This window comes from Pangasianodon hypophthalmus, chromosome 10, assembly GCF_027358585.1.
Source record: "Pangasianodon hypophthalmus isolate fPanHyp1 chromosome 10, fPanHyp1.pri, whole genome shotgun sequence".
Classification (NCBI taxonomy): domain Eukaryota; kingdom Metazoa; phylum Chordata; class Actinopteri; order Siluriformes; family Pangasiidae; genus Pangasianodon; species Pangasianodon hypophthalmus.
The window spans coordinates 27879183-27904768 of NC_069719.1; the positions used below are offsets into that span (position 1 = coordinate 27879183).

At 40.5% G+C, this 25586-nt stretch overlaps 1 protein-coding gene across 3 annotated transcripts in view; it reads right to left on the minus strand.

Annotated features, from left to right (window-relative positions):
• Positions 1–2565: 2565 nt before the first annotated feature.
• foxn3 (forkhead box N3) overlaps positions 2566–25586 on the minus strand; it is an 85935-nt gene continuing 62914 nt past the window's right edge. For 2 of the 3 annotated variants that reach the window (XM_026926309.3, XM_026926310.3), the window contains exons 5-7: positions 10581–10643; positions 9856–9964; positions 2566–4723 (exon numbers count right to left, since the gene is read on the minus strand). In XM_026926309.3, the coding sequence (XP_026782110.3) occupies positions 4234–4723; positions 9856–9964; positions 10581–10643 (662 nt within the window). In that variant the 3' untranslated portion in view covers positions 2566–4233. The remainder of the gene's footprint in view (positions 4724–9855; positions 9965–10580; positions 10644–25586) is intronic. The other variant, XM_026926311.3, reaches the window with a different exon arrangement.

Below are 25586 nucleotides of genomic sequence, written 5' to 3' on the forward strand. Positions count from 1 at the left end.
CATTGCTGCAGTTTCAATAAAATATCTGCTTAGAGGATAAACTCGAGTCTTTGTGCCCGTCCACAGGCTCTGTAACACAAAAGTGGACCACCAACATCCAGAGCTCACCTGTCAATCATGTTGCCTGTCGTTGCGAAGGCTCCTCCTCTTCCTCTTCCTCTTCCCGGTTTGTCCCATAACGCTCCCGTGCAGTCCTGTAGTCCTCATTTTCATGTGTCTTTGGGAGCCTGTCTCTCTGTTTTAAAGTTCAGAAATGTCTTTTGCACCTTTAATGCGATGTAAACTGGAGAGTGATCTCTGAAGCAAAACCCAAAATGGTGTATGATCTCTGAACAATCGTAGGTTTGTTGCGAGCAATATATAAGGAATAAAACACTCCATGTTGCACTGTTCTAGGAAAGTAATCAACGTCAGGGTGGTGTGATGAAGCAGAGCTACTGTTACCCCCACCAAAGTTGATTAATTTCCTATAACAGCACCTCTTGAAGTGTTTTATTCCTTTTATACAATGGCAATTTGGCAACAATTACACTTTATTAATGAACAATCCTTTACATTTATAGTATAATATGCCAGCTAGTAGTGATTAAGGGGTCCAAGCACTATGCGATGTGAACATTATAAAATGTTCCATTTTTATTTAGTTCTATGTGAAAGACATTTTCATTTTGTCGTTAGGACCTCATGGTCAAACAGTTATGAAAATATTTTTTGTGAGACCTGGCAATTTAGTTTTGATGATTCGACTAAGTTTGTAAGAGGAAAGTACCCAACTTCCTGTATACTTCTTATACTTTTACAGAATTGTTTAGACCCGAAGGAATCATAAGAAATTGGAATGAAGATTCTGAAAAGCAATTTAGGGGCGTGTACAACTTTGGGCTGTAGGTGGCGCTAAAGGGTTTAAAGGTAAAGGTGGTAAATTCCCACAAAATTTATGATAATTAGGAGACAAATTAGCATATGATCACTATTAGGCTCTTGAACCTTTGGTGCTTGGACCCCTAAATATATAATATACTGTAAATTGAATAATAAATGGTTTTATATTGTGAAAAAAAGCACTGAAGCACCTACTTACGCGCAATGAGAGTAAAAAAAAAAATCAATCCACGATCTCAGAATGCTTTCCTATCTAAAGCGGTATTGGATATTGTGTACTGGAACCTGATTGGCTCTTATATTTTATGATGTAATAACACCGTTTAGAACTAGCACAAATTTCCAGAGAGATTTTCAGTTCTGCCTGTTTCATAAAGAAAAAAAAAATTCAAATAGCTACTTTAAAGTTAATTTACATAGACTGTTATTAATGAAAGTTTTATTTTAGAATCACACAAGTCCAAGAAGTTCGCCTTTGCAACTCTTTTTTTTCTTTATTGCAACTGGAAGACAATACAGCACAGAAACGTGATGGCAGGTCGGAATAACGAACGAACGCAAAATAAAATAAAAATAAAAGGAATCTTTTTTTCATAGTAATGGACAAAGTGATATTTACATATTGATGAAATTGTCTTTGGCAATATGATTACACAACGAGGAAATACAGAGTGCAAGAACGCCTCCATATCGACACTTTATCAGGGTGCACATGCCATCAGACCTCGAAAATTCAGAACGAACCAAATAAGACTCGATTCTACTCGCTCCGGAAAAATAAAAATAAAAAAACAAAAAACAAAAAGAAAACACTCGGCAAAACTTTTTTTAATGGCAACCAACAAAGTGAAGCTTTTAATAATAATAATAATAATAATAATAATAAAAACAAACAATGACAAAACACAAGGAAACACAAGGAGAAGACTGTTATTGACTGTTATTTGCCTGGCTTGGGTTGAGATTTCTGATGCGCCTCCACTCGCCTCTTCATCCTCTCACGGCCTTTTCCTTCGGAAGAGATTCGTAAAAAGGAAAAGTTACGTAGTGAGTGTTCCCTTTTTTTTCTAAATAAGAATGGATAAAGACTCACAAATGCTGGTTTTCCTCCATTTTCTTTTTTTTTCTGCAGTGTAAGGATGGAGAATTCAGTTCTCAGGAGCGATGAAGATGATGAAGATGATGATGAGGATGATGCACAGATGAAGTCCGTATACGTGCATGAACAGAACAGGCATGCTAACAGGACACGTCACAAATGATCAAGGTTGACATCATAAACATCTGGATTCACTATGATGAGGATAAAGTGTGTATGATATGGATGATATAAAAACACCTCGATGAGCAATTTACAGCCAATAATGTGTAATGTAATAGCGACGGATATGATTACGATGTAATATTATATTATACATGACAGAAATGCTACAAGTTTCTCACGTAGTATTATCAAAGAGTGTGTGTGCTTGCACGCGCGCGCGTGTGTGTGTGTGTGTGTGTGTTGGCCACGTTGCTGTGTATAAACTTACCGGCTTTGGCACTGAACTTTAAACAGACTTGTATTAAAAGCTAAGTGCGTCATCTTTAATTGATAAAAGTGCAATCAGATGGAATTGAGTACAATACGCAGTAGCGTGTAACATGCTCTGGGATTATTTTGTGTGTGTGTGTGTGTGTGTGTGTGTGTGTATTTAATACTGAACAGTGCTACGTAGAGGGAAGAGTGTGTGAGCGTGTGTATTACCTGTGCTGTGTAAATGGAAGACCCCCTCCCCCCCAAAAAAAAAAAAAAAATGGAAGAAAAGGAACAGACACTCACTACCAACTTGCCCTTACAGAGCTGAGCGCTAAGCAACAATGCTGAACGCTCACACACACACACACACACACACACGCTCACACACCGGAGCTGATCTGATGGAGAGAGCGGAGAGGGGGGCTGACAGCCCTACACTTGGAAAGAAGGTGAAGTCCCCATATTGCACAGAGTGTTGCCCAACAGTCAGCATTTGTCCCTGAAGAAGGTTATTCTGTAAAATGCCTGCTTTTGTACGATGAGGACAAATCAAGACAAAAAAAAACCAAAAACAAAAAACAAAACAAAAAAAAAACAAAAAAAAAAGTGACTGTAGGCCTGTGGGCATAGAAATTAGATTAGAGGCGGTGCCTTTTTGTTCTCTAGGATCTATATTTATATGAAAATAATTCATGCTTCATGCTAAATACATTATTTACCTTACAACTTTTTGAATAAAAAAAAAGATCTTCGTCTTCTTTACAAGAAACCCATGCAACACGATTTTTGGAGAAAAAAAAAAATCCTGCTGGCTACATTGCTTAAATTAAGAAAGGGAAAAAAAAAACAAAAAAAACAAAAAAAGGTCTAGTGTAACATTTTATACAGTGTTATCCTGACTGGATGAAATTGCTTCTTACATCATGAGGATTAGAAAATTAAAACATAAGAAAGAATTTATACAAAATAAAACAAAAATAGGAGTAAAAATTAAACCAACTAAAAAAAATCCCACAAAACATTTCCACAGTCATTTCATTATTTTTTTTATCACTAAATTACAATTGGCAGGTTTAGTAGCATCGTTTCTGTCAGGGATTATTTTACTGTTCTGTAAGGGGAATATCACTATGTCACTTTACTTCATTTGAGTAATAACACTCTTTTTGATTGCTTAAGGGAGGAACGTGGGCAGTGAGAACAATTTCTTTGTCTATATCATACATCTAATGTATATTTGCCTCCAAAAAGCACAAAGGCTTATGGCTTCGGATTTATTTCACAGATTAACATTGGACTCGGGAACGTCTGATTTTCAGCAGCTACAATAATCCAAGACCATGCGGCCATGCCGTCGGATCGGATTAGCGCTCAGGGCAGCAAGTGCACTCACACCACACGACTAAGAGAAGTGTACACTACTCCTAGTGCACTAGAACTATATATCACATAACCCCTACACACAGTCGTGCTGCCCGGTCGCATGTAGCTGCCCACGGGACGCTTCGCTTATCGACAGCACTGTTTTCTCTCATCTAAGTGCGTGTGGAATTTTCTTCTTATTTAATGTTAATATCAGCCAAATAAAACCCATTAGTAAATCAGCTGAATTTTTTTTTTTTGCTATGGCTTTAATCTCCTTTAAAAAAAAGAAATAAAAACAATAAAAAATAAAGAACCCTCAATAACTTCACCTATAAAGGTAGGAAAACAAAGTTAATTGTTGATATTGCCACAAATCAGTAGAATTCACCTGATGTCCTGGAAAAAAATAGTAAATTCTATTAAAAGTGATGTTTCTTTTTTTTTTTTTCTCTTCCTCATAACACAGTTTAGTTATTTTTCATGGACTCTTTTTGCTCTTTCTGGCCCTTGGCCGTCCGGTTGGTGATATTGTTCAAACAGGCTCTGACGCCAGCCAGGTGGAGCAGAGAACCCGCTGCCTCCTTCATCTCCTCGTCATCGCTTTCCGGAGGCTTCTCCGTGCGCCTCTTTTTTAAAGGCAGCATGTCACTGGCCACTCTCTGTTTGACCTTTGTCAAATGGTGCCACTTGTTGTGCTGCGCCAGGGCCAGAGCGTCCACCGCCCACTCTTTGGGCTCCTTCTTGATCTTGGCCCTGTCGTCGTCGTCCGTGTCGCTGGTGGCGTCGTGACTGTGGAACTCGGACGCACCGCAGTCGAGCTGCGTTTTCTCTCCGGATGTCGAGTTGGAAGATTTGCCGAAGCTGTAATTGTGGTCCTCCTTGGGGTCGCTGCTGACCAGTGGAGAGTCGCAGGACGGCTCGCTTTCGCTGCGAATCCTGCAGCCAGCCAGGACTGACCTAAATACACAGCCAAAAGATTTGGTTAGGAAACACAATAACACAGTCATTGTGCTTGTTAAAAAAAAATTCAGTACTTTATAGTGTACTAGTGTCATTAAAAGCACTGGGATAAGAGCTGCTGCTGTAATCATAAAGACTGTATCCCATGACTCTTATTCCCAATGAGCCGCATTCAGAGCTGGGTGAAGTGCGGATTTAATACTGAAATTGATGACAACTGTATTCAGATCACAGACATAACTACAGACTGAAGCTCTATTCAGACGTTTTTGTGAGAGTTATGTCTCAGTTATGTGTGATTCTGGCTTTAGACTTTTTTTCTTGAGCAATATCAGCTCAACCGAGGACCAGTTTATGTTTCAAGCTGTAACTACAGTAACAAAAAACTATGAACTGCAGAAACAGAGCTGTTAGCGTATGAGATTAGTGCTTGGTCAGCTTATCCTTCAAACTATGGCCACACTTTTTTTTATTTTATTTATTAATTCAACAACTCAAAGCAGAATTACAAGCACGATAAAGCTTTCAATCCAACTCAACAACTCAAAAAAGTGAATTAAAAGTGTGTTAAAATCACCTACATCCCACACACACCTTACAGCTTCGTGACTTTGATTTAGTATCTCATGGCTTCATTAAGTTGTGCACATGAGTATCTGTTGTTGCATGATATAAAAAATAAAATGCAAAATATTAGGGATGTGCTGGATCAAGTGCTATTTTATGCACTGCTGTATAAAGAGTGCAGAAGCCAATGATTGTCATCTCCTCATTCATGTATCATTGTATTAGCCTTTTTTAATTTTTCTTTTTAAAAACGTATTCCTTTTATGTTACATCATCATCAGTTGACAGCAAAGAAATAAAAATAAAATGTTCTGTCTTTCTGTGGTCCATATTTTCTTGGATTTATTTTTATGGATTTAAAGGCAAGTGCTTGGGTTAAAGGTGGCCTCGATGCTATTAAAAAACCTTGGTTCAGACGCTTCTATCGAAGAAAATCTGGCAACCTCAGAAGCTGAACTACACACGGGTAATTTGCATAATCTGACTGACAAGCCCAGAAAACGTAGGCATGTTCATAACCCGACTCTGAATACGTGTAACTTTCCCCACTTAATTAATGACACCGAATCTGAACACTGCTCATACTGAACATCCTTTTAACAGCACTGTAATATTTGTTCTTTACTCTTCTACACCAGTACAGTGTAATGATTTATAATCCCACTCTCTGGTGTCACCAGACGAGGACGAGTTTCCTTTCCAGTCTGCTTCCTCTAAAGGTTTCTTCCTCATGTCGTCTCAGTGAGATTTTCCTCACCACTGTCTCCTCTGACTTGCTCATTAAGGATCTAAATCGACATCCGTTTTTCTCTAAAGCTGCTTTGTGACGAAGTCTATTGCTAAAAGCGCTGTGCAAATAAAACTGAATTGAACTAATCATTAAACTATGTAAATCATTGCTTTTGTGTACATATTTATTCTTTATTTACCGTTTGCCTCTTTAATCTTTATCAATTCTTACACAAATCCATTGCTCTATTTGCCAATATCTGTCTCTGTATAGACGTGGTCAAGCTCTGCCAGACTGCTCTGGTTCTTTTTGTAAAACACCATCTTTATGCGGTGTATGAAATTTCCAGCTGGATTTAGGTCACACTCTAACTAGGCCATTCATTCCTTTAGCTTTTTATTCTCCAGCACCTGGACTTCCAGTTACGTGCCTGCTGATGCTGTGAGGTTAAAGGCTCAGTGAGGATCTAGTGTAAGAAGCTTGGTTTGGTTGTTGTTGTTGTTTCTGTGTTGCAGCAAATGCTGTTGAACTTAAATTAAACACATATGCTCATTTGGTTTGCTTTCAAGAAAAATGAAGCTACTATATTATCCTAATATAAACAAATAGAGAAGAACTTGAAAAGATTTGAAAATGTATTCTTCTGCCTGAATAGAGCTGCAGTTTGTAATTTCTTTTTTAGTGTTTCTAGTCCTACATAATTTCAACAACACCTTAGAAAACGTTGATTTGCAAACTGAATGAACTGGATCTGACTAGATTCTTCATTTCAAGCTTCGGTTTGAAATGTTTCTGGCCCAGAAATTAGCCCCACCCCCTGCAAAACAGTGCTGCTCAACTCTTTTTCGGTTCAGGTCACACCAGCAGCTCCTCCTTCTCTTCATTTCTGCCTCCAAAGCTACAGCGAAGACAAGCAGCCTCCTCATCGACAGAGTTACACCAATCTTTATTTCACCTGCATTACTGAGATTAATAAATCTAATCTACACAGCATGCTATGCTAGTCTGTTAGCTGATACTAGCTGGTATTCACGCTAGCAAAAAACATGTCCACTGTGTGTCTCTTTCGGGTGTGTAGCAACCGTTATTATTGTCGCTTGTGGGCGTGGCCTCTCCAGCTTTTTTTGTGCCATTGTGAAATAGTAGCAGCTAAAATATTTATACATTTTATACATTCCACTTTTCTTTACAATGTAATTAATGTTGAGCAAGGCAAGCTAACTGTACTAGCTACGTACACTCACCAGAGGCACCAGCAATCGCTGTTACTTCCTTCCAAGCTTTATTTTTCATCAGAATGTCGTAATGAAGTCGTTATAAATTATAAGTTTTTGTCCATTTTTGTGTCAAACATTAAATGAGAACTAATTGCAGGTAGGAACTAAAGCTGCTGGGGAACTGAGGAAACGTCGGGCCGATTGGTCTGAGGAATCAATCGAGTGAACTGCTTGGATTTGTCGTTGTACTGCGTCAAAAGAAATTTGCACAGAATGAAGAAGATGTCACTTGTCACTTTGACGTTTGCTGCTGTCGCTGAAATTGCGGCTGTGTGTGATGAACGCACATAGAAAAGTGTCGAAAGCCTTTCGCTTTGCCGCTTGTTAGTGTGAATGTAAGACTGTGAGACTTGCTTAGTGCTGGTCTGGCGCTGGTTGTTTAGTGAAACGTGCTGTTAAAGCTGGTTTTATTTGCATCCAGCATGCATTGCGATGGTCATGTTGGTGACATGCTACTCTGGGCTAAGCTGTGGGTTTTTTTAGCAGGCCAGTCCTCTGTGAGTCATGAGCTAATGAAATTAAACACGTCTCACGGCCTTGAAATGTACTTCAGCTTTGAAGCACCTCTCCAGCTGACCGACGGCGCTATTATAAACCTAATTAATGGTGCTGGATTACAAAATGGCCTGATTTTAGTGGAGAAGTAATGCAGAGAAATGGCAAAGGAGCGCATTTATTTCCATTTATGTCCCTCATCAACAAAGCACAGAATTACTCTAATGAAATGCCTTTTCAACCAGCTCACTGCTGCTGGTCAGGGTTTAGCGAGAGACGGCAGGTCTGTAGGCTTCGCTTTCTGTCCCGCTTCCCCATAAACATTAACATTAACATTCCCTGCAAGCTTAAAGAAAATAAAGCAGAGAGCTTTTCCACATCCTGTCTCATTTCTGTGTTTATGGCTCATGAATTATAGCCGTGGTGCGAAGGGATACGAAAACACACTCGATAATTTAAGCCTAAATGCAGCGTCACTCATTTCAGAGGCGCGTAACACAATCTGTCAGTTGGCATGTTAACATCTCAGACACACCACATTGGAAATGTGTGGGTAATATATATTTGAATGTTGTGTGTGTGTGTGTGTGTCAGCACATATGCGTCAAGGTCACACGGTCTATTAAACGGAGTGATGTTGTTTTTCGCAGTGATGTGTTACAGTGGAGCACAGAAAGCGATGGGGTTGCTGGGTAAAAGGTGTCCTATGAACACACCTGGAGGCCCCGGGGCGTGAACATCCACACACACACACACACTCACACACACACACAAAACCTGTCCACACCTGTCTCTCCATGGACCTGTTTCAGCTGGCAGCTCTGATGGTTTCTCTGTCACTCAGAATAGCATGTTCTAAAACGCTGCACTTCACGACTGCGATGCTTTCATAAGGAACCTGCTGATCTTTGCCTATATGGATGGACAAAACCATCAACACATCAGCGTGATGAGGAGAGGACATCCGTGTGTGTGTGTGTGTGTGTGTGTGTGTGTGTGTGTGTGTGTAATGGAGGAAGGCCGCACTCAGGAATCTAGGCTCATGAATGTTTTACCTGATGAAAGACCATCCACTCACTCCACTCAGGAAATACTTCCTGTATGTGATTCATTATTTATGATTGTGTATTTTGGTCACTTTGACAGCTCAAATACTTGAATTCCCAGGCCAAGGGGGTTTGTAGCCTTGACGAAACTTTATTTCGTTAGAGTTTTTTTCCCCATGCATCTTACTGTGTGGTGTTTAAATGTGGGATGATGGCATCTACCAGTAGTAGAGATATATAACAGCTTGGGTTTGTCAGTGTTTTCACACCAGCGGTTTTTTAATCTAACAGTTGGCTGCAGTTCCCAGCTAAACTTTCAGAGTAACCAATCAAACAATATTTCCTGCACAAAAGCTAACAGACTAAAAGGCCCGCCTACAATGTTACGGGAAGAAATCAGACCAGAGTTTCAGCAACAAAATATTAGAGTAACCAAATGGAGCCTCCCCTCAATGCCACTGTAGCCAATCAGGCAACAGTTTCTACCCAAAATGTAATGTCGGCCAATCAGACCACAATTCCAGCCAAACATTAGCCAATCAAACAGTTACCACTCAAAATGTAACTGATGAGCTCACAGTTTCTGCTCAAAATGTGCCACTTCAGGGACCAGTTATAATATTTTTATTAAACCTTTTATTAATCTCCAGATGTAATTTTAGGGAAGTTGTTGGAACTCTTATAAGGTGCAGTGGATTTGTCAAAAGCACTCCCCTGAGTCTGAGAAGCCAAGTACTCACATCAAGCATGGGGGATAAATCACAACATTTTAAATTAGGATTAAACTCTTTCTATGGAAGGATTTCCTGTTTCTTGTTTGCTGCCTGACTTCAGTAAAATGTATCAGCTGATGTGAAGAAAATGAGAGAAAATGAAGAAAAGATGACGTGTGATGTTTATCGACCTGGCTGTTTGTACATAACCAGTTCAGGGAAGATCACAGGAGGACATTAGCACAGAGGAAGGACAGAGCCAAAAAAAGACTGGTGGACGAGTGAAAGAGGCGGGACTAACCTGACGGCGGCCGCTCTGCTGCCAATAGGATTGATGGGAAGAGGTCGAATTCCTGGGAAGAGGCCCGGGCTCATCATACAAGCTCCGTTCCGGATCACTCCCTGAGGGACTGTGGAGGAGAAATGGAGAAAACGGCTGTTAATGTGAGGCCATGTGAGTGTCTACAACACTGACACACACACACACACACACACACACACATATGCATGGCCGCCCACAGTGAGTATCACCCCACACAAACACCACAGCATGTGAGTACATGTGATTCAGCCGTAATCACAGATGGCACAAAGATGAATGCGAGTCATAAACAGACATACGAGAAAAATCAGCGGGAGAGAAAAATATTGATTCATTCTAAAGCTACACCACCGTATTTGATCACTGTGACCCAAACACCATTAGCGTGTGCTATTAAATGGCTTCCGTCGTCTGCTTTGCACATCACAAGCACACATTTTCAACAGCGAGGAGGTGGAAGGATGATTTTTAATTTTTCCCCATTCTAAAAATATCTGAATTAACTTCATAAAGGCGGCGAGAGAGAAATTTCTCTCACACAAATTGTTAAGTTGGGAAAATGGACCATGAAACCATAAAAGAAATCATAAAAGTAGAGAGTGGAAGAGAGAATAACAGTTAGTGTGAAGGTTTTTTTTATTGGGTTGTAGAGTTATTTGATTGGTGCGTGTCTCGCAGGGCGGATCCTTTCAGCCCCTACTCACAGAACTCGGGCATCTCAGGACGATTCAAACACATCATGGAGACGGCAGCTTCTATATCCGCATCTACAGAATGCAAAAAATAGCTCAACTCCACTTACTTCATCTGTGTGTCGCTACCAATATTTAACTGCAAGATTGGTTTGGTTTTATCATCTGAAACTTCAGGTGCATCACTGAGTCAAATCGCTTGCAAAAATAACCAAATGGACCACATTTCATGACCAAAATGTACAAAATGTAACCGAAACTAAATGGAACCCACTTTCCAAAATGTACAATAGCCAAAAGTCTAAACTCTCACGTATTTCACTGAAGCATTTGTTTTTTTTTTTCAGAATTCTCCATCAGAAAAGAAAAAAGGTGCAGGAGTGGAGGTGATTGAATGGAGATTGGACGAAGCCCATAAGAGCAGACCTGAACAGACTTGACAGCTCCTCTCCTTGGCTGATCCCAGGACGAGGCATGATTTCACTCTGTCCAGGAAATGGCCTCTGATCGAAAGCAGATGGCAGACGTGGAAAAAAAAAGGAGGAAGACAACTATCCACTCGAATTCCAGCACACCCCTCTACCCATTAGGAAGGAGCGCTGTTGCCTTGGCAACCCCTCCCTCCCTATGTATATGCCATACTTTCAGAAGTGTGAGGTGCGGCGAGGAGGAGAACAGCTGCGCTGGCGTTGGCCCTCTCTGCCCCTCACAAAGGTGAAGAGACAGCGCGACTATGCGAGCGCATGATGTGAAGTGACAGAAGGACGCAGCCCTGGTCCTGATTAGCGTGGATGAGCGACCAAACTGAATGCTTAATAAGCTTGCTTCATGTTGAGCCATCAGGAACAACAGCAAGAAACAAAAGGCAACTGAGTTCTCTTAGGGTGATTGTGGGAGGGTTGGAGCCTGTTTATCTAATGCTAACAGAATTAGATTCTTATCTTTTAAACAATCATAACATTAACATAAATATAAGATACTTTAATAATTTAATAGCAACAACCAGCTGTCTAACAACCGTGTGCTTTCTGCTTATGAAATATATACCATTTGGTCAGGAGGTGTTGATTCATTTTCTATAACAGCAGCTCTGACAGTAGTGCAGATTATCTTTTCTATAGTACAAAGAAAAGTGTGTGTAATCATAGACACGGTAAAGTTTTCTGTAAGGAGACGTTTATGGAAGGAGTCTCCAGTGTCAGCGTTTTGTAACAGTCCATGATTGCCCTAGAATTAGATACAGAGCTAAATTCCATCTGTAGTCCCTGAGCAGGAAGTGTATAAAAGAGAAAAAATAAATAAAATGAATAAAATAAAATGTATTACTGTAAAAATAAATTACACAGAATGTCAATAAAGCATTAGTCAATAAATAACAGACATAAACATGGAACATAAAACATGAACCATACATCATACCTAATGTTAGGAGTACATTGCGAATAATAAAAATATGATTGCAAGAAAGTTGTACTGTAATAAATATCATTACATATCTAAGGTACATGAGCGTAGGAAAGGCTACTAGATGGGAAGTGCTCAGTAATATAATGGGCTGCTAGATTGCAAAGTGTTCAGTGATCACATATTGTCTTGTCTTTAGCCATATTTTCAGTTGTGACTTAAATTGTACAAAGGTGGAGCCTTGTCTAATGTTAGCTGGTAGCGTGTTCCAAGTATTGGCGGCTCTTATAGAGAAAGATTCTGTGGCTCTGTGTTGCGCTTCACAGTCACCACCTGAAAAGGCTCTTGTTTGTCTTATGTTCTGAACGCAGTGACACACATTCTTTCAAGGGAGGTGGTGCAAGGCTGTTAGCACTTTTACACGTTAGACAACAAGTGATAAAATTAACAAAATAATCAAAAGTAAAAAAATAATTGTACTTTTTAATTATGTGACAGTGATGATATCTAGTTTCTTTGTCAAATATATTTAGTGCGTGTTTGTATAGACTGTGTAAAGAGGTAAGTGTGGGTTTTGCTGCTTGTGACCATGATGTGATGCAGTATGAAAAATGAGAAACATCAAATGCAAAAACTCTTTAGCAGCATCTGCTGAGAGTTGATTCCTTATAAATTTTAAATTTCTGATGTTAAATGTAACTGCACAAACTACTTTTGTAACTTTGTGGTTTCTCAGTAACATGACAAGGTGCGTTTTTTTAGAGTATTAACTTCAAGAACGAGAATGAGGGAATTTACAGCTGCTATAACGTAAGTGAGAACAGGAACGAACTTGTTTGGCAGACTTTAATTGTAACTATAAGCAAATAAAACATGCAAGTGGTATAGCACTAAGCTATGCTAAACTCGCACACACACACACACAAAAATAATAATAACAATCAGCCAAAAAAAAAAATACATCCCAGTTGGAATAGTGGTGCACTTACATATGAGCCAGAGTGACTCCTGTAAGGCACTGGCTTCTGTACAAACACTCACACTGAGAAACAGAGTGCTTCTGCTGCTCCACAAGCAATGAAAGAGCCAATCTTTTCTCTCAGTGGAGCTCAGAGCCTGTGGGTAGGCGCCCTGGTCCTCTCACTAAAGCCATGCCGAGTGCAGTGAGGGAAATGATGCCATCCATACGCCTATGCTCTGTCTCTACATCCTCTTCCTCTGAAGTGTATTAATGTCCTGGGCTTATGGCCTTGAAAAGAGAGCTTCCATGAGATCAATCTCCAGCACAGGGCTTTTTTTTTTTTTTTTTTTTTTTAAACTAAACCATTTCTTTGTCTCTCTTTCTTGGGCGCTAAAATCTGCGATCACAGTTTCAGAGAAAATGTAATGCAGTTACCCATTTTTTTTTTGGTCATCATTCACTTGTTTCAAACTTATCTCAAATGTGCTAATTACATCCCCATTCTGACTGCTAGCGCTGCACTACTGGACTTGTCCAGCAGGGGGACGGTGCAGTACTGAGCAGAATCTCATGGAGCATTGCAGCCATTTACTTCAGAAAAAGAAGATATTAAAAGTGATGACCTTGCACTGACTTTGTACGAGGCATTGCAAGTTAGATTTCTCAAAGTAAGTACTGATCTAAATCTGTAAACAATAACAACATTTTCCTTTCCTTTAAAGCCTTTATCTGTGCACTAGAGCATCAGGTGTCAAAAAAAAAAAAGTCACACATCAGCGAAAGGGCGTGTAAATGAAAAAAAAAAAAAAGACTTCTACTTAGTGTTGTTAAAACAAATCATCTGAATTCCAACTGTAGAAAAAAAACCAGGTTTTCATACCAGAATATCATACCGAGATACAGTACGGTTATAAAGAAAGTAAGAAGTGTGTGCTGTTGTCCTGATTTTGGTGTTATGTGTATCTGAGACGTAACAAACACTCATGTCCAATTCGAATATTTGCACTGTTATATACACATTAAAATATTTGTAATGGATTTGACTTTACATTTTATTCCTAAGCTGCAATAACTGTTGTCACAGAACATTCACACTGTTTTTTTTTTGTTTTTTTTTTTGCATAGTTGTGATTTATGCCGCTTTAAAAGTGTCTCAAACCGTTTACAGAAACACTTGTAGTGCTGCCTTCTTAGACGCTGACTCATAACACAACACAGGCTGACATTCTGATCAGGGTCAGACTTTTAAGGGTTCTTTTAATGGTTCCTCTGGGGGAAGCATTAGAACCCTACACCTGATCATTTCCCTGGCAGAAGAACCCTTAATTATCCCGTGGATCCTTGAAGAATGCTTTTTTTTCTGAGTGTGCTAGATTCTTGGCATAGAGCCTGTCCTGAGAATACTGGCTGCAACACTCTGGATGATAAACCAGTCCATAAACTGGCGCTAAAAACACAAACACACACACACACACACACACATGCACACACACATGCACACACACACAAACTTATTCACACCTAGAGGCAGCTGCTGGCATGTTTTTTGGGAGGTAGGAGGAACCTGGAATAGCCAGAAGAAACCCGCATGGACACCAGGAGAACACGTGGTACTACACACACAGTAACTGGAGCTTCCTGTTTCACCACCATGCTGCCTTCAAAGTGCACAGGAACTGTTGTGGCTAAGATCTTTACTTTCTAAGACTCTGACTCCTGAGATAGAACAGAGAGCCAGGCCTCACGTTAGCCACGTTCTGTTTCAGACACACTACGCTCTCATTCTTGGGTGTGGTGGATTTTGGAACTTCTTCAGCTTTAAAAAAGCGACTTCCTTTGAACGTCTTGAGTTTAGTACCAGTGCTGAATGAAACACGGCCTCTCAGAGCTCGTCATAATGGTCCATCTTCCCCTTTTTTGGCTCAGATTTGAGCTCTACTGACACTCCGTCTCCTTAGGCAAACAAGGCTCTTTGGTGAAAAGGGTCTTACAACGTCTGTATCTTTGACAGAAGATTTCTGGAGAGCTTTCGGCTTTTGTTTTTCGCACAATAAAGCGTGGGGCTGACGGCGGAGCAGCTTCTACATCTGGGCCTATGACACGCACGGCTGGTTCCACAGAGTGCGCTTCTGACGACACAAAAGGCAAGCGGCAGGGTTCCTCGTTCAGGAGCTGGCCGCCTCTGCCTCCGGCCTCCTCCATGTGTTTGTGTGAGCTGACATTCTCCTCTCTCTCTATAAGCGCAGGTCAAAGGGCACGGGCAGAGCTGCGTGAGGGACTGAGGGAGGGCCCTGTTTGTTTATGGCTTCTGTGTAGAGATGAGAGTTTGCCTCAAGGGCACGGAGCTCTTTCACCTCTTCGGGTAGAAAGAAAAATCAACACGGCTTGTGTGCTGGAATCTGGCTAGACACCGCACTGAGATGTTCGGAAGCTTATCTTCGTCAATGTACAGATCACAGATGTGCATCTTAAGCAATTAAGATGCATGATGCTGATAATTAGAGGATATTGAAAAGAGCCTTATGGATTTAACTTTTAATCAAAATGACACACAAACACCCGCACACTCAAAACACACACAAACAAACACAGGCTCAGACAGAAAAAATAATGGGAGGGAAATTATTTTGTTGTGACTGGAAAAAAGACTGACCAAAATTTCCTTAAAACCCCGAGGACGTGAAGTCTGTGAGTTCCCTCTAATGAGGTTAATTTGGGGTTTTATGAACACAATCTGCAGGAAGAAGTCTGAATAGCTGGTGAATTCTAATGGCTCCATGCATTCCAAGAGCTATGCTTAGGTATTGCTAACGTAACCCTGACTTTCACCAATCACAGGGCTAATTATCGCTCGTCCCTCTCACACAGCTTTCATTAAATCTATGCTTTCCTATTCGAAAGTCTTCAGTGTCAGCGCTTTGAAACAATCAGAGGTTTCTGACATGGGAAAATCTTGTAGACAGAGGAGTTTATGCTTTGTGGTTTCTCAGTAACATGACAAGCTGAGTTTTTTTTTTGTCTTATTAACTTTAAGAGGAAAAAAACAAGGCGGGTGAGAGAACGACTGTTTATAGCCGCTGTAACACAAGGGAGAACAGAACAATCCATTCTGGGATGGTAACAGTAACTCTGCTTCATCACACCACCCTGTTGTTGATTATTTTCCTACATTTGTAGTGTTTTATAAATTTTATAAAAGAAGTAAATGGAAAATTAAATGCTGAAGTGCTAAAGAAGCAGCATGACTGATTAGTGAAAGCTAACTAGCAAGTAAAGTCTATTCTACTATCTCTAGAACTGTCTGTGAGGGCACAGAGGTGCACATCTCTCTATTTCTGTCTTCCTTCATTTGGGTTTTGGCAGTGGGGTCGCTTGCTGCTCCCAGCTGCTCCCATCTTTCTCCACAGCTGGAGATGTGAGCTGCTCTGCCTGACCTGAGATCAGCTCCAGGAAGGACTGCGCATCCTGCTGGGCCATGAATATCTGATCCAGCACATGGAGTTCAGATTAACCGCTGTTCAACTTAATGGCGAGATGCAGCCATGACAGTGTGACAGGCTAAAAAAGCAGAAAAACACAATGCATTCTGCATTCATACACCTCGTCACATCACTTCATTTCTCCTCTACTGTGTCCTCTGCTGTAGAGTCTCTCAGAGAAAGAGAGAGAGAGAGAGAATGAGAGAGAGAAAATGAAGGAGTGTGTGTATGACAAATACCCAGCACTCTGTAAATTTGGCACCTGCTGTTGCGCAAATAAAGCCCATGCATTTAGTTTAATTCTTTCCCCTGATGAACGATAGGCTGCAGATTGGATTGGGGGAAATCGGTTTTCGGCTAAAATATATCCGTGTGATAAATGACAGCATTAGGCGGAATGGAAAAAGCTCATGTAGCCAAAAGATGCTGGTCTCTTTCTGGGCGTGGAAGTGAGAGGTACAGCACCCAGTCCTGTCTGCAGCTTAAACGATTTTCCATAATAACCATAAAACTGTAAAATACTCTGTCAGAGACATGTCCAGTCCATCAACCAGCTCTCTCTTTCTCTCGCTTTGAGTCTCCACTCATCACTTAAGACAGGAAGACCATCTCTAGATCACTTTTTCCTCTAACAGACTGTGATGAAGCACAATGAAATCAAAGAGCTGCTAAAAATGTGGTTTTTGAGGGTAAACGGAAGTCGAATGAGTTCCTGACAGCTGGGATCTCTATATTTTCCGAAGAGTTTTCAGGTGACCTCAGATGTTTAACGTCGGAAAACATGGATGCTGATGCTTACAAAAAGCTCTCAGTTAAATTTTAAAATGTCCAGCTGATTTGGTATTGCTTCATTTATTTTGAAAGGTGGATGTAGAATATTACTTACTAATGTACAACTATCTTACTGTATCTAGCGATTTTAAAGAAAAGCACATGCAAATAAACACCTTAAAGGCTCAAAACATTACTATTTCATGTCTCCATTTTGTATTACGTGAGCTGTCATGTTCAATTCCAACTCTAAGAAGCTGGAGCTCTTGAGAACCTCCAACTTTGCGAGTGGGTATTATGACTAAGACGGCTATTCAAATTGATTTTTCTTAGCTGGAGGTCGGAAACTTCCTGCTAGGTCATTAATGCATCATATGGCAACATTAACAAAGGCTTGTTTTTGGTTAAAAAAAAAAGAAAGAAAGAAACCATTTATCATTGACTTCAATGATGCACAGTGATGAGTCAAATGACCATTGCCTGTTTAAAAAGTTCACTAAAGTTGAACTTTTGTCAGAACATATTATGATGGGACAATTAGGATTGTCTCAGGTAGAGCTTACGGTGTTCAGAGCTTAAGGGAGAAACTGATCCACCATCCACAGCTTTTTACGATCCAGCTCTTAAAATCTAGAAGGTCAGCTCACAGTGATAAATATACATGATTTCAGATAAGGAGGCAGATTACCAGAAGAGACAAGCTTGATAACAGCACTATGTAGCTATCATGAAATGCTAAAGACTGTCTCGTTAAAATGAAGCACAACAGGATATTGTTAAATAATGCTTTCATGAAAAAAGGTTTTTCAACGTGACCATAAAAAGGAGCTTTCACTTGTTATCAAAATGAACATTAGCAGGCTAGTGTAGCACTGAAGGACCGTTTTCTAGTAAAGTCCACATCAATTTGAAACAAAAAAAATACAAATAGCTGCAGGATAAACAAGGATTTTTATTTCTGGATATTTCTATGCATATTTTATCACCTTGAACAGCATGTTCCCTTTTCAGTTCTCATTCTGAGTACAGACAAAAAAGAAGAAAATATATTGATCTCCACCCAAAAACATGACTACAACAAACCGGCAACGCATATCAATGCGATTTTTTTCTACCGGATGCCAAGAAATGGCTTTGTGAAAGCAGCCTCAGGGTTTCGGGTGTAAGAGGAAAAACTTGGCACTTGGCTGGAACAGATTTAAAAGCCCGTTGTAGGACACAGTGAGACAAGTGACCTCCTTAGGGACCGAGTGTGTTCACATCTCCGTTACAACTATTTAAAATGCTGAAATATCAGCCAAGACATTCCGTCCACGTTCAGACGTCCCTTATCGCTGCTCCTCTCTCCCAACAGAGCGCACGCGGGGTTAGTGAAGGGGAAACGACACGCATGTCTCAGTGTCACACACAGCTCACGATCAACTGGCCTTCAACAGAAAGCAGCTGTGAGCCACGCAAACACGCTTCTTAACTCTTTGTGCTGTTTTTCTCCCGGCTCTTTGCACTGGCTAGCGGTGGAAGCAGAGGCTGCTGAAGTTTTAATGCTCGCCTTTGATTGTGCAGACACGACAAATCTGCCCTGCTGATGATAAAGCACAAGTGCGATAAGATCTATTATTCACAGAGCGGAAACCTGAGCTTTGATTTCAGTCGAGGCATCAGATGGGCCTTTGGTACAGAGTGAAATTAACAGCCCTTCAGAGCAAAAGCGTGTCAGTCGGAGCATGTTAAGCTTTTTAAGTGACGCAGCAACAAATACAACAAGCGCTCGGCCAAATAAACACACACACACACACAGCACTGTGAGAAAGCGTGCTAAATACATATTAATACATGAATGCTTGATAACATAATTATTTTGATAACATAAATTAGTTCTTCTGTACATGAATAATGATTTTTTTTAAAAATCAACTTTATAATTCCACAGCCTATCTTTATATTCTGTACATACTGTACATCTATATTTTTTTATTTAAATATCGACTTTTTAATTCCCTGTCCAGTTTTATTTCATGGCTTGTTCATCTGTCAGTCAAACCAGTGGATGGAACTGATTATTATAATTGGCTTATGACAATTATATTACAAATGAACAAGATTGCCTGAACACTAAGAGCCTCTGTTGAAATTTACAACATAAGCCTAATGCAGTAATGTTAGCTAGCGTTAGGACAAAAATTTCAATAAAGCACAATGCTAGCTGAGACAATGTAGACAGTCTAGGTATTATTGTAGCTGCAGACATGGAGAGTAGCAGTGTATCGATACAGGCTCCTTTAGAATCATGGACCAGGCAAGCTAGGACCAGTATGTTAGCTAATAGCACTTAGCGAAAGTTAGCGTATTTATACTGTCACCTTCAGCTCGACTCACTGATTGGTGATTGGCCACCTCTGTTTTTGTCTCACTGTGTGAGACACCATACGGTAAGAAGGACTAACTACTTCATAAAACAATGATAACAGCTGATCCCACCCACCAAGGTTGATTGACAGGTGACCTTACCATGAAATAAAACCAGCAAGCAAAGAAAATATGATTATATACAGACAGGTAGCAAATTAAAAGAAAAAAAAAACATAAAGGTTGTTAGTAAGCCTCAAAACAGCTTCACTGTGCCTTGGCGCGGATCTCTGGAACTGAACTGGAGCGATTAATATCGCTTTTTAAAAAGATATTCCCTCAGTTGGTGTTTTGAGGATGATGGGGGAGAGTCACCGTTGTGAGTGAATTGTGAAGGCCATAGTGTCTGATTTACATCATTTTCACCCTCATTAAACCACTCAGTGAGCCCTCGTGCTCTGTGCATGGGGGCGGAGGCATCCTGGAAGAGACCACGCCCCTCATCGTAGGATAAAGGTGATCAGACAGAAGAACTCCAGCTAAACCATGACAGCAAAAATAAATGACCCCCTTCCCCACATCATAACAGAATAACAGGGCTACTGTTTTTCCATTTTGTCACCCGTCTGTATATTACTCATTTATCATATCATCTGGTGTCAATTGGTCTTTTATAATGGATCACACACAAATAAATAATGACAATATTAATAATAATGAAAAGGAAGAAGAGGAAGAAGAACACCCACAGAAGTGTATTGTGTGGTACTCAAGCGAAAGAGAGAAAAAACCCTGAAAAAGGTCAGTTATGGTTTCTATAATGATGTGGACAGGGATTTGCTTGTTTGCAATAATGACTCTGTTTAATTGCGCAGTTAATCACATGCCTTCCCAAAATACACCGTGTTCGTAAACACAGAAGCAGAGTGTGTATCCTGCACGACACCGAGGACGAGATGGATATGTAGACGTTAGACAGAAACATAGAGGAGGACAGAAACAGGACAGACATCCAGAGACTGTTATTTTAGGTGCTTTCTCATGCTGGTGTATTAGGAGTGTTAGATGGCGAATGTGAGATCTAGTGTGAGCTAAAAACAGAAGGCACGCAGTCAGTGGTGAGCCGCTTCATTTTCAGAAGATTGAAGTCATTTTTGGCATCTGTAGTAGGTCGCGTCCCTGCTGCGCTGTAAACCGGAGGGCATGCAAATGGGTTTCCATGACTGCCATCGCGTGGTGGGATTCAGAGAGACTGTGCTGGTCTGCTGCGACATCTGAGACGCTGACTGAAATCACCCACAATGGGTAACGACATCATACTTAGCTAGCTAGATAACAGTGCCGTAAAATAGGTTATTAGATACTGCTAGCTGGCTAGCAGCACACTGAGTGGCTGTTTCTGAAGGAGCTAGGTTGGAAGTTAGCTATTATCACACTATAAAATGTGTCAGGACCACCTTGAGTGTTGATTATTTTTTTTTATAAAAGCATGTCCTTGATGTGCTTTATTTTTCTTGTATCACAGCAATTTGCTAACAATTACAATTTTTGATTCATTTAAGAATGGTACGCCATACATTTTATCCGTTTATTGTTACACTTAATGTTGGAATGTACGAGAAACAAGTTCCTTTTCTCTCTTACGTTATAGCAGCTATAAACAGTCGTTCCCTCACCAGGCTCTCGCTCGGTTCTCTCTTGATGTTAGTAAGACAAAAAAAAAAACACAGCTTGTCGTGTTACCTAGAAATCGGAAAGTGCAAAATTACAGCTTTATTTCTGCCTGACACTGGAGACTCCTTCCATAAATCTTTAATAAATGTAATAAACCAATAATAATAATAATAATAATAATAATAATAATAATTCTGCCGGTTTCCACCACCACCATCATTCTCATCATCTTGTAGATCGTTAACTAGCCGAGCCGAGCCTCATTCTTGATTTTTGAGTCCATTGTTTGCAGCGACGTCTCCTGCCGTTACTTATGAGATTTATGAGTTATTTATGAAATTTTTTCCTATTAAACACCATTGTAACTGCACTAGCAATACCAATGTCCCATAATGTCAGGGTGTCATTAAACAGAGCAGCATTACACCGAGAAGGAGCTCGTCACTGTAACATGGTGTCCCAAAGGGTCCGTCAGTAAGGATGACGTGAAGGCCACCATCACAAGTCATGACGCTGGTGATTTCCTGCTACAGAACCTGGAATGCTGGAAGACTTGGCGCTTACACATTAGCTGCTGAATGAACAAAACACTATCAATTTCACTTCACTCGAGCTCCACCTCATTACCAAACACAACCATGAGCTGTATCTCTAAACAAGCGCAGTGTTTTAGGGAAAACGAGGCAGCAGCAACCGGACACCACACCGCTTTCACTCGGCTTTCATTACAGTAATGTATGCAAACATGTTTGCAGTCAGCAGTTATTTTTTGAGTCTCTCTGTATCCCACACTTAAAGAGAAATGTTTAGGAGTGTACAGCAGGCTGCGTCTCTGCAGTGCGATGTGATGACCAGGGGTTAAAAGTGTCTGAGCTCACCGACCTTTGGTTTATGTGAACAGTAAGCAGAGCTGCTATAATTTAATGGAAATGTAAGTCACAGCATATTATAATGGTGATGTAATACAGTTTCACACTGCAGTAGGAATCTGCTGCGTATAACCTTTAAACCCATGAGGCCAAAAGGTTTATAGAGTAGAAGAGATTAGAGACTTTTCACGCTTGGGCCAATCAGTTAGACAGATTCTGGGCTTGTCTGGGGGTGAGGCAAATAATCTGAGATTTGTGCTCACATAGAAGAATTTTTTCCGAGCCAGTGAATAATCATATTCGCGCCAGGCAGTATCAAACCACCCGGCCGTTGATCATTTTCCTATAGCACGATGGCAGGACACAGAGTGTTTTATTCGTACATGATATCTCTGTTCTGTGTACAAATGCTGAAGGACCTGATTTTGGATGGTAAAGATATACTCAATCAAAGATACTTCTAAAACTTATATTATAAAGCCATACATTAGGAAACTCCCAGGTCTGATTGTGTAATGATTCTGTGCTTAAACTCTCTTAAACTATTAAACTGCTTCTTTTAAAAAGTTCACTAATTCCCTGAACAGTGTCAATGAAAAAAGGGACTCTCTCTCTCTCTCTCTCTCTCTCTCTCTCTGTCTCTCTCTCTCTCTCTCTTGTTCCCTTCGCATCTCTTTTTTTTTTCCTTTTCTAAAATAACCTTTCTGGTGCCTGGATGAATAATTGAGAGGCTCTTTAGGAAGTGTGGTGAGCTTCTGTCTCCGTTGTTGCTGCGATCTGAAAGCGTCACCCATCTCGGCTCGCAATCCCGGCACTCTCTCTTGCTCCTCCACCGCGGCTGAGGCTTTGCCGTCGTCATGGCAACCGCTCCCGTTCCACCTCCTCGGGAGCGGCGTGTGAGGCGGGAGCTAAAGCAGGAAACTTAACACCGTGTTTGAGAGGGGAGCAAAAAGCACCGCTCTGCTCTGTTTACTGCCAGTAATAGAAACCAGAGCCACGGCGGGGGAGGAATCACGCACACACACACACACACACACACACACACACAGGTCTTTCACATGAGCTGGAATTCTCTGACCCCGGATACACCCACACTTACATATAACCATACACATATGTGCATACATCTCCCACCCGCCAGTATACACGCATACTAACAGTGTTATACACACACACACACACACACACACACTCCTCCTGAGTTTACAAAGGAAGGCGATGTAATATTGTAATGCAGAGCCTCTGACTTCAGTGGCTATTTATAGACGTAACTGGGGAAGAGAAGGATGGAGCGACGGGAAAAAGGGGGAAGGCATCCAGAGCGAAGCTGAGCTCTCCAAACAGATGGGTCTCTGTTAAACCTGTGACTCTGAAAGGCAGCCTGAGGCCACAGCGAACCCCTGGACCTGCTGAACTGCTCGTCTGAGATCACAGATAGCACAGTGCTCAGCATCGACATCAGCATCGACATCGTCGTGACCCTGTGCCCTGTCTGAGCTCGGCCACCTCGGCTACCTGCCTGTTACACAAAAAGCACCTTAAAGTAAAAGCATCAGGAGCGTCTGGCTGTACATCACCTCTCCTCTGAGTACAGGAAGTGACATCATGCTGATTACACAAGTCATGGGTTGAAAAATGAATTCAACTTCGAGAATGGCTAGGTTACATTCTGGTAGCTGTTATTAGCATGTTAGAATAGCAATAACACAGCACATCGTATCGTTTAATATGAGGTTTGTGATCTGATAATGAGCAATACACTCAGTAGACTTAATAATGAAGGAGGCTATTTTTGTGTATCGTTACACCCTTAAAGCATAAGCCTTCATAATAACTGCACTAACTTCTGACATCTTCGGGACAGAGGAGTTCACACTTTTTGCCATTTCTCAATAACACAACAAATTGTGGGTTTTTTCTTATTAACTTCAAGAGAAAGGAGAGGCTGGTGAGAGAACCAGCTGCTATAACATAAGTGAGATAACATGAACTAACTTGTTCACCAACATTCTACAACATTTAATGGAAGTATAATTGGATAAAAAGCGTGATGTGTTGTTCTTTAATCAGTAAAAAAAAAAATGTTGGCTAATTGCTGTGGTATAAGATAATTAACTTTGGGTTGGTAACAGTAACTCTGCTTCATCACACCACCTCATCAGTGATTATTTTCCTATAACAGCATGCCCCAAAGTGGTTATTCCTTAATTATTAAATGAAAGTATATGGCAAGAAACACAGAAAACAGAACTGGGATAAAAATAAAATTTCTTAAATAAAAAGTTCTGCTGGTATTAAAAATTCTCTGAAACACAACCTGCATAAGCTCCCTGCACAAATATCACAAATATCTACTGCATCACACTAGATGGCGAATCTAATTGGCTCTTTTTTTATCAAAGGGCGGGACTTGCGTAATACAGCTGCCGTATTTTAACCGTGTCCTGTCTCTTATCCATACAGTCTCTGGTCTGGCATTTTTCAGAGGCTGCTCATCAATAACACTGGATATTACTGGGATTTTATAGACATTATTATTACTTATTGGTTTGTTCCATTATTGGTAACGTTTCATTTTTTAATATTTTAAACAAAATAGAATCCTACAAAAAGTTACCTGACTTTTAAAAAGTGTTTAGCAATTTGCAATTTGTAAAAAATCATTCTTCAATTCAAATGTTAATGTGTTAGCATATCCACACCACTCAAAATAAGCCTGAGCAATAGAACTTTGACCTCAAATCACAGTTGTGAAAAGTTAAGCATTGTGTTAAGGATTAATGAATCATGTGGAATAAATCAGCAGTGTAGTGTTGAAGGTATTTTGTCCAAATTTTGCCAAACTCTAGAGCAACCATGAAGCCAGGACAGTAACTTATTTCTTCAACTTAACGGCTGTGTATAAGGCCGTTAGGAAGGGAAACAGGGCTGTGAGACGAGGAGGTGAACATTCGTGCAGATGTATATTGTGGTCCACAGGTGTTTGAATAAATAGCTCGCATTCCTTCCATTACATGCAAAGGATTTACTGCAGGTTTGATGAGGGATCTTGACTGAAATGCAACCACACCTTCGATCTTTTGTTCTCTCCGCCGTTTCTCATGTGTAGGCATACACCTCTGAAGTACTGCGAGTGTGTAGGTGTAAACCTATTGTGTAACCCCGCCCTTTGAGAGAGAGAGAGAGAGAGATATGCAACATTATACTACATCGCTGTTGGATTCTCAGCAGCTCTGACAGTAGCGCACCTTACGTTATGGCTTCTATCGTTTCTCGTTCCACATAAACAGAGTGTATAATCGTTGATATGGTGATAAGTTTTCTGTGCAGAGACATTTATGGAAGGAGTCTCCAGTGTCAGCACAAAATGGAGGACTTCATGCATTATGGTTTCTCAGTAACAAGCCTTTTTTTTTTTTCACTTTAAAATTGCATTAAATTCAAGAGAGAGGCTGGTGAGAACAGGAACTAACTACTTTCATGGACTTTCCACAATATTGAATGTTACTGTAAG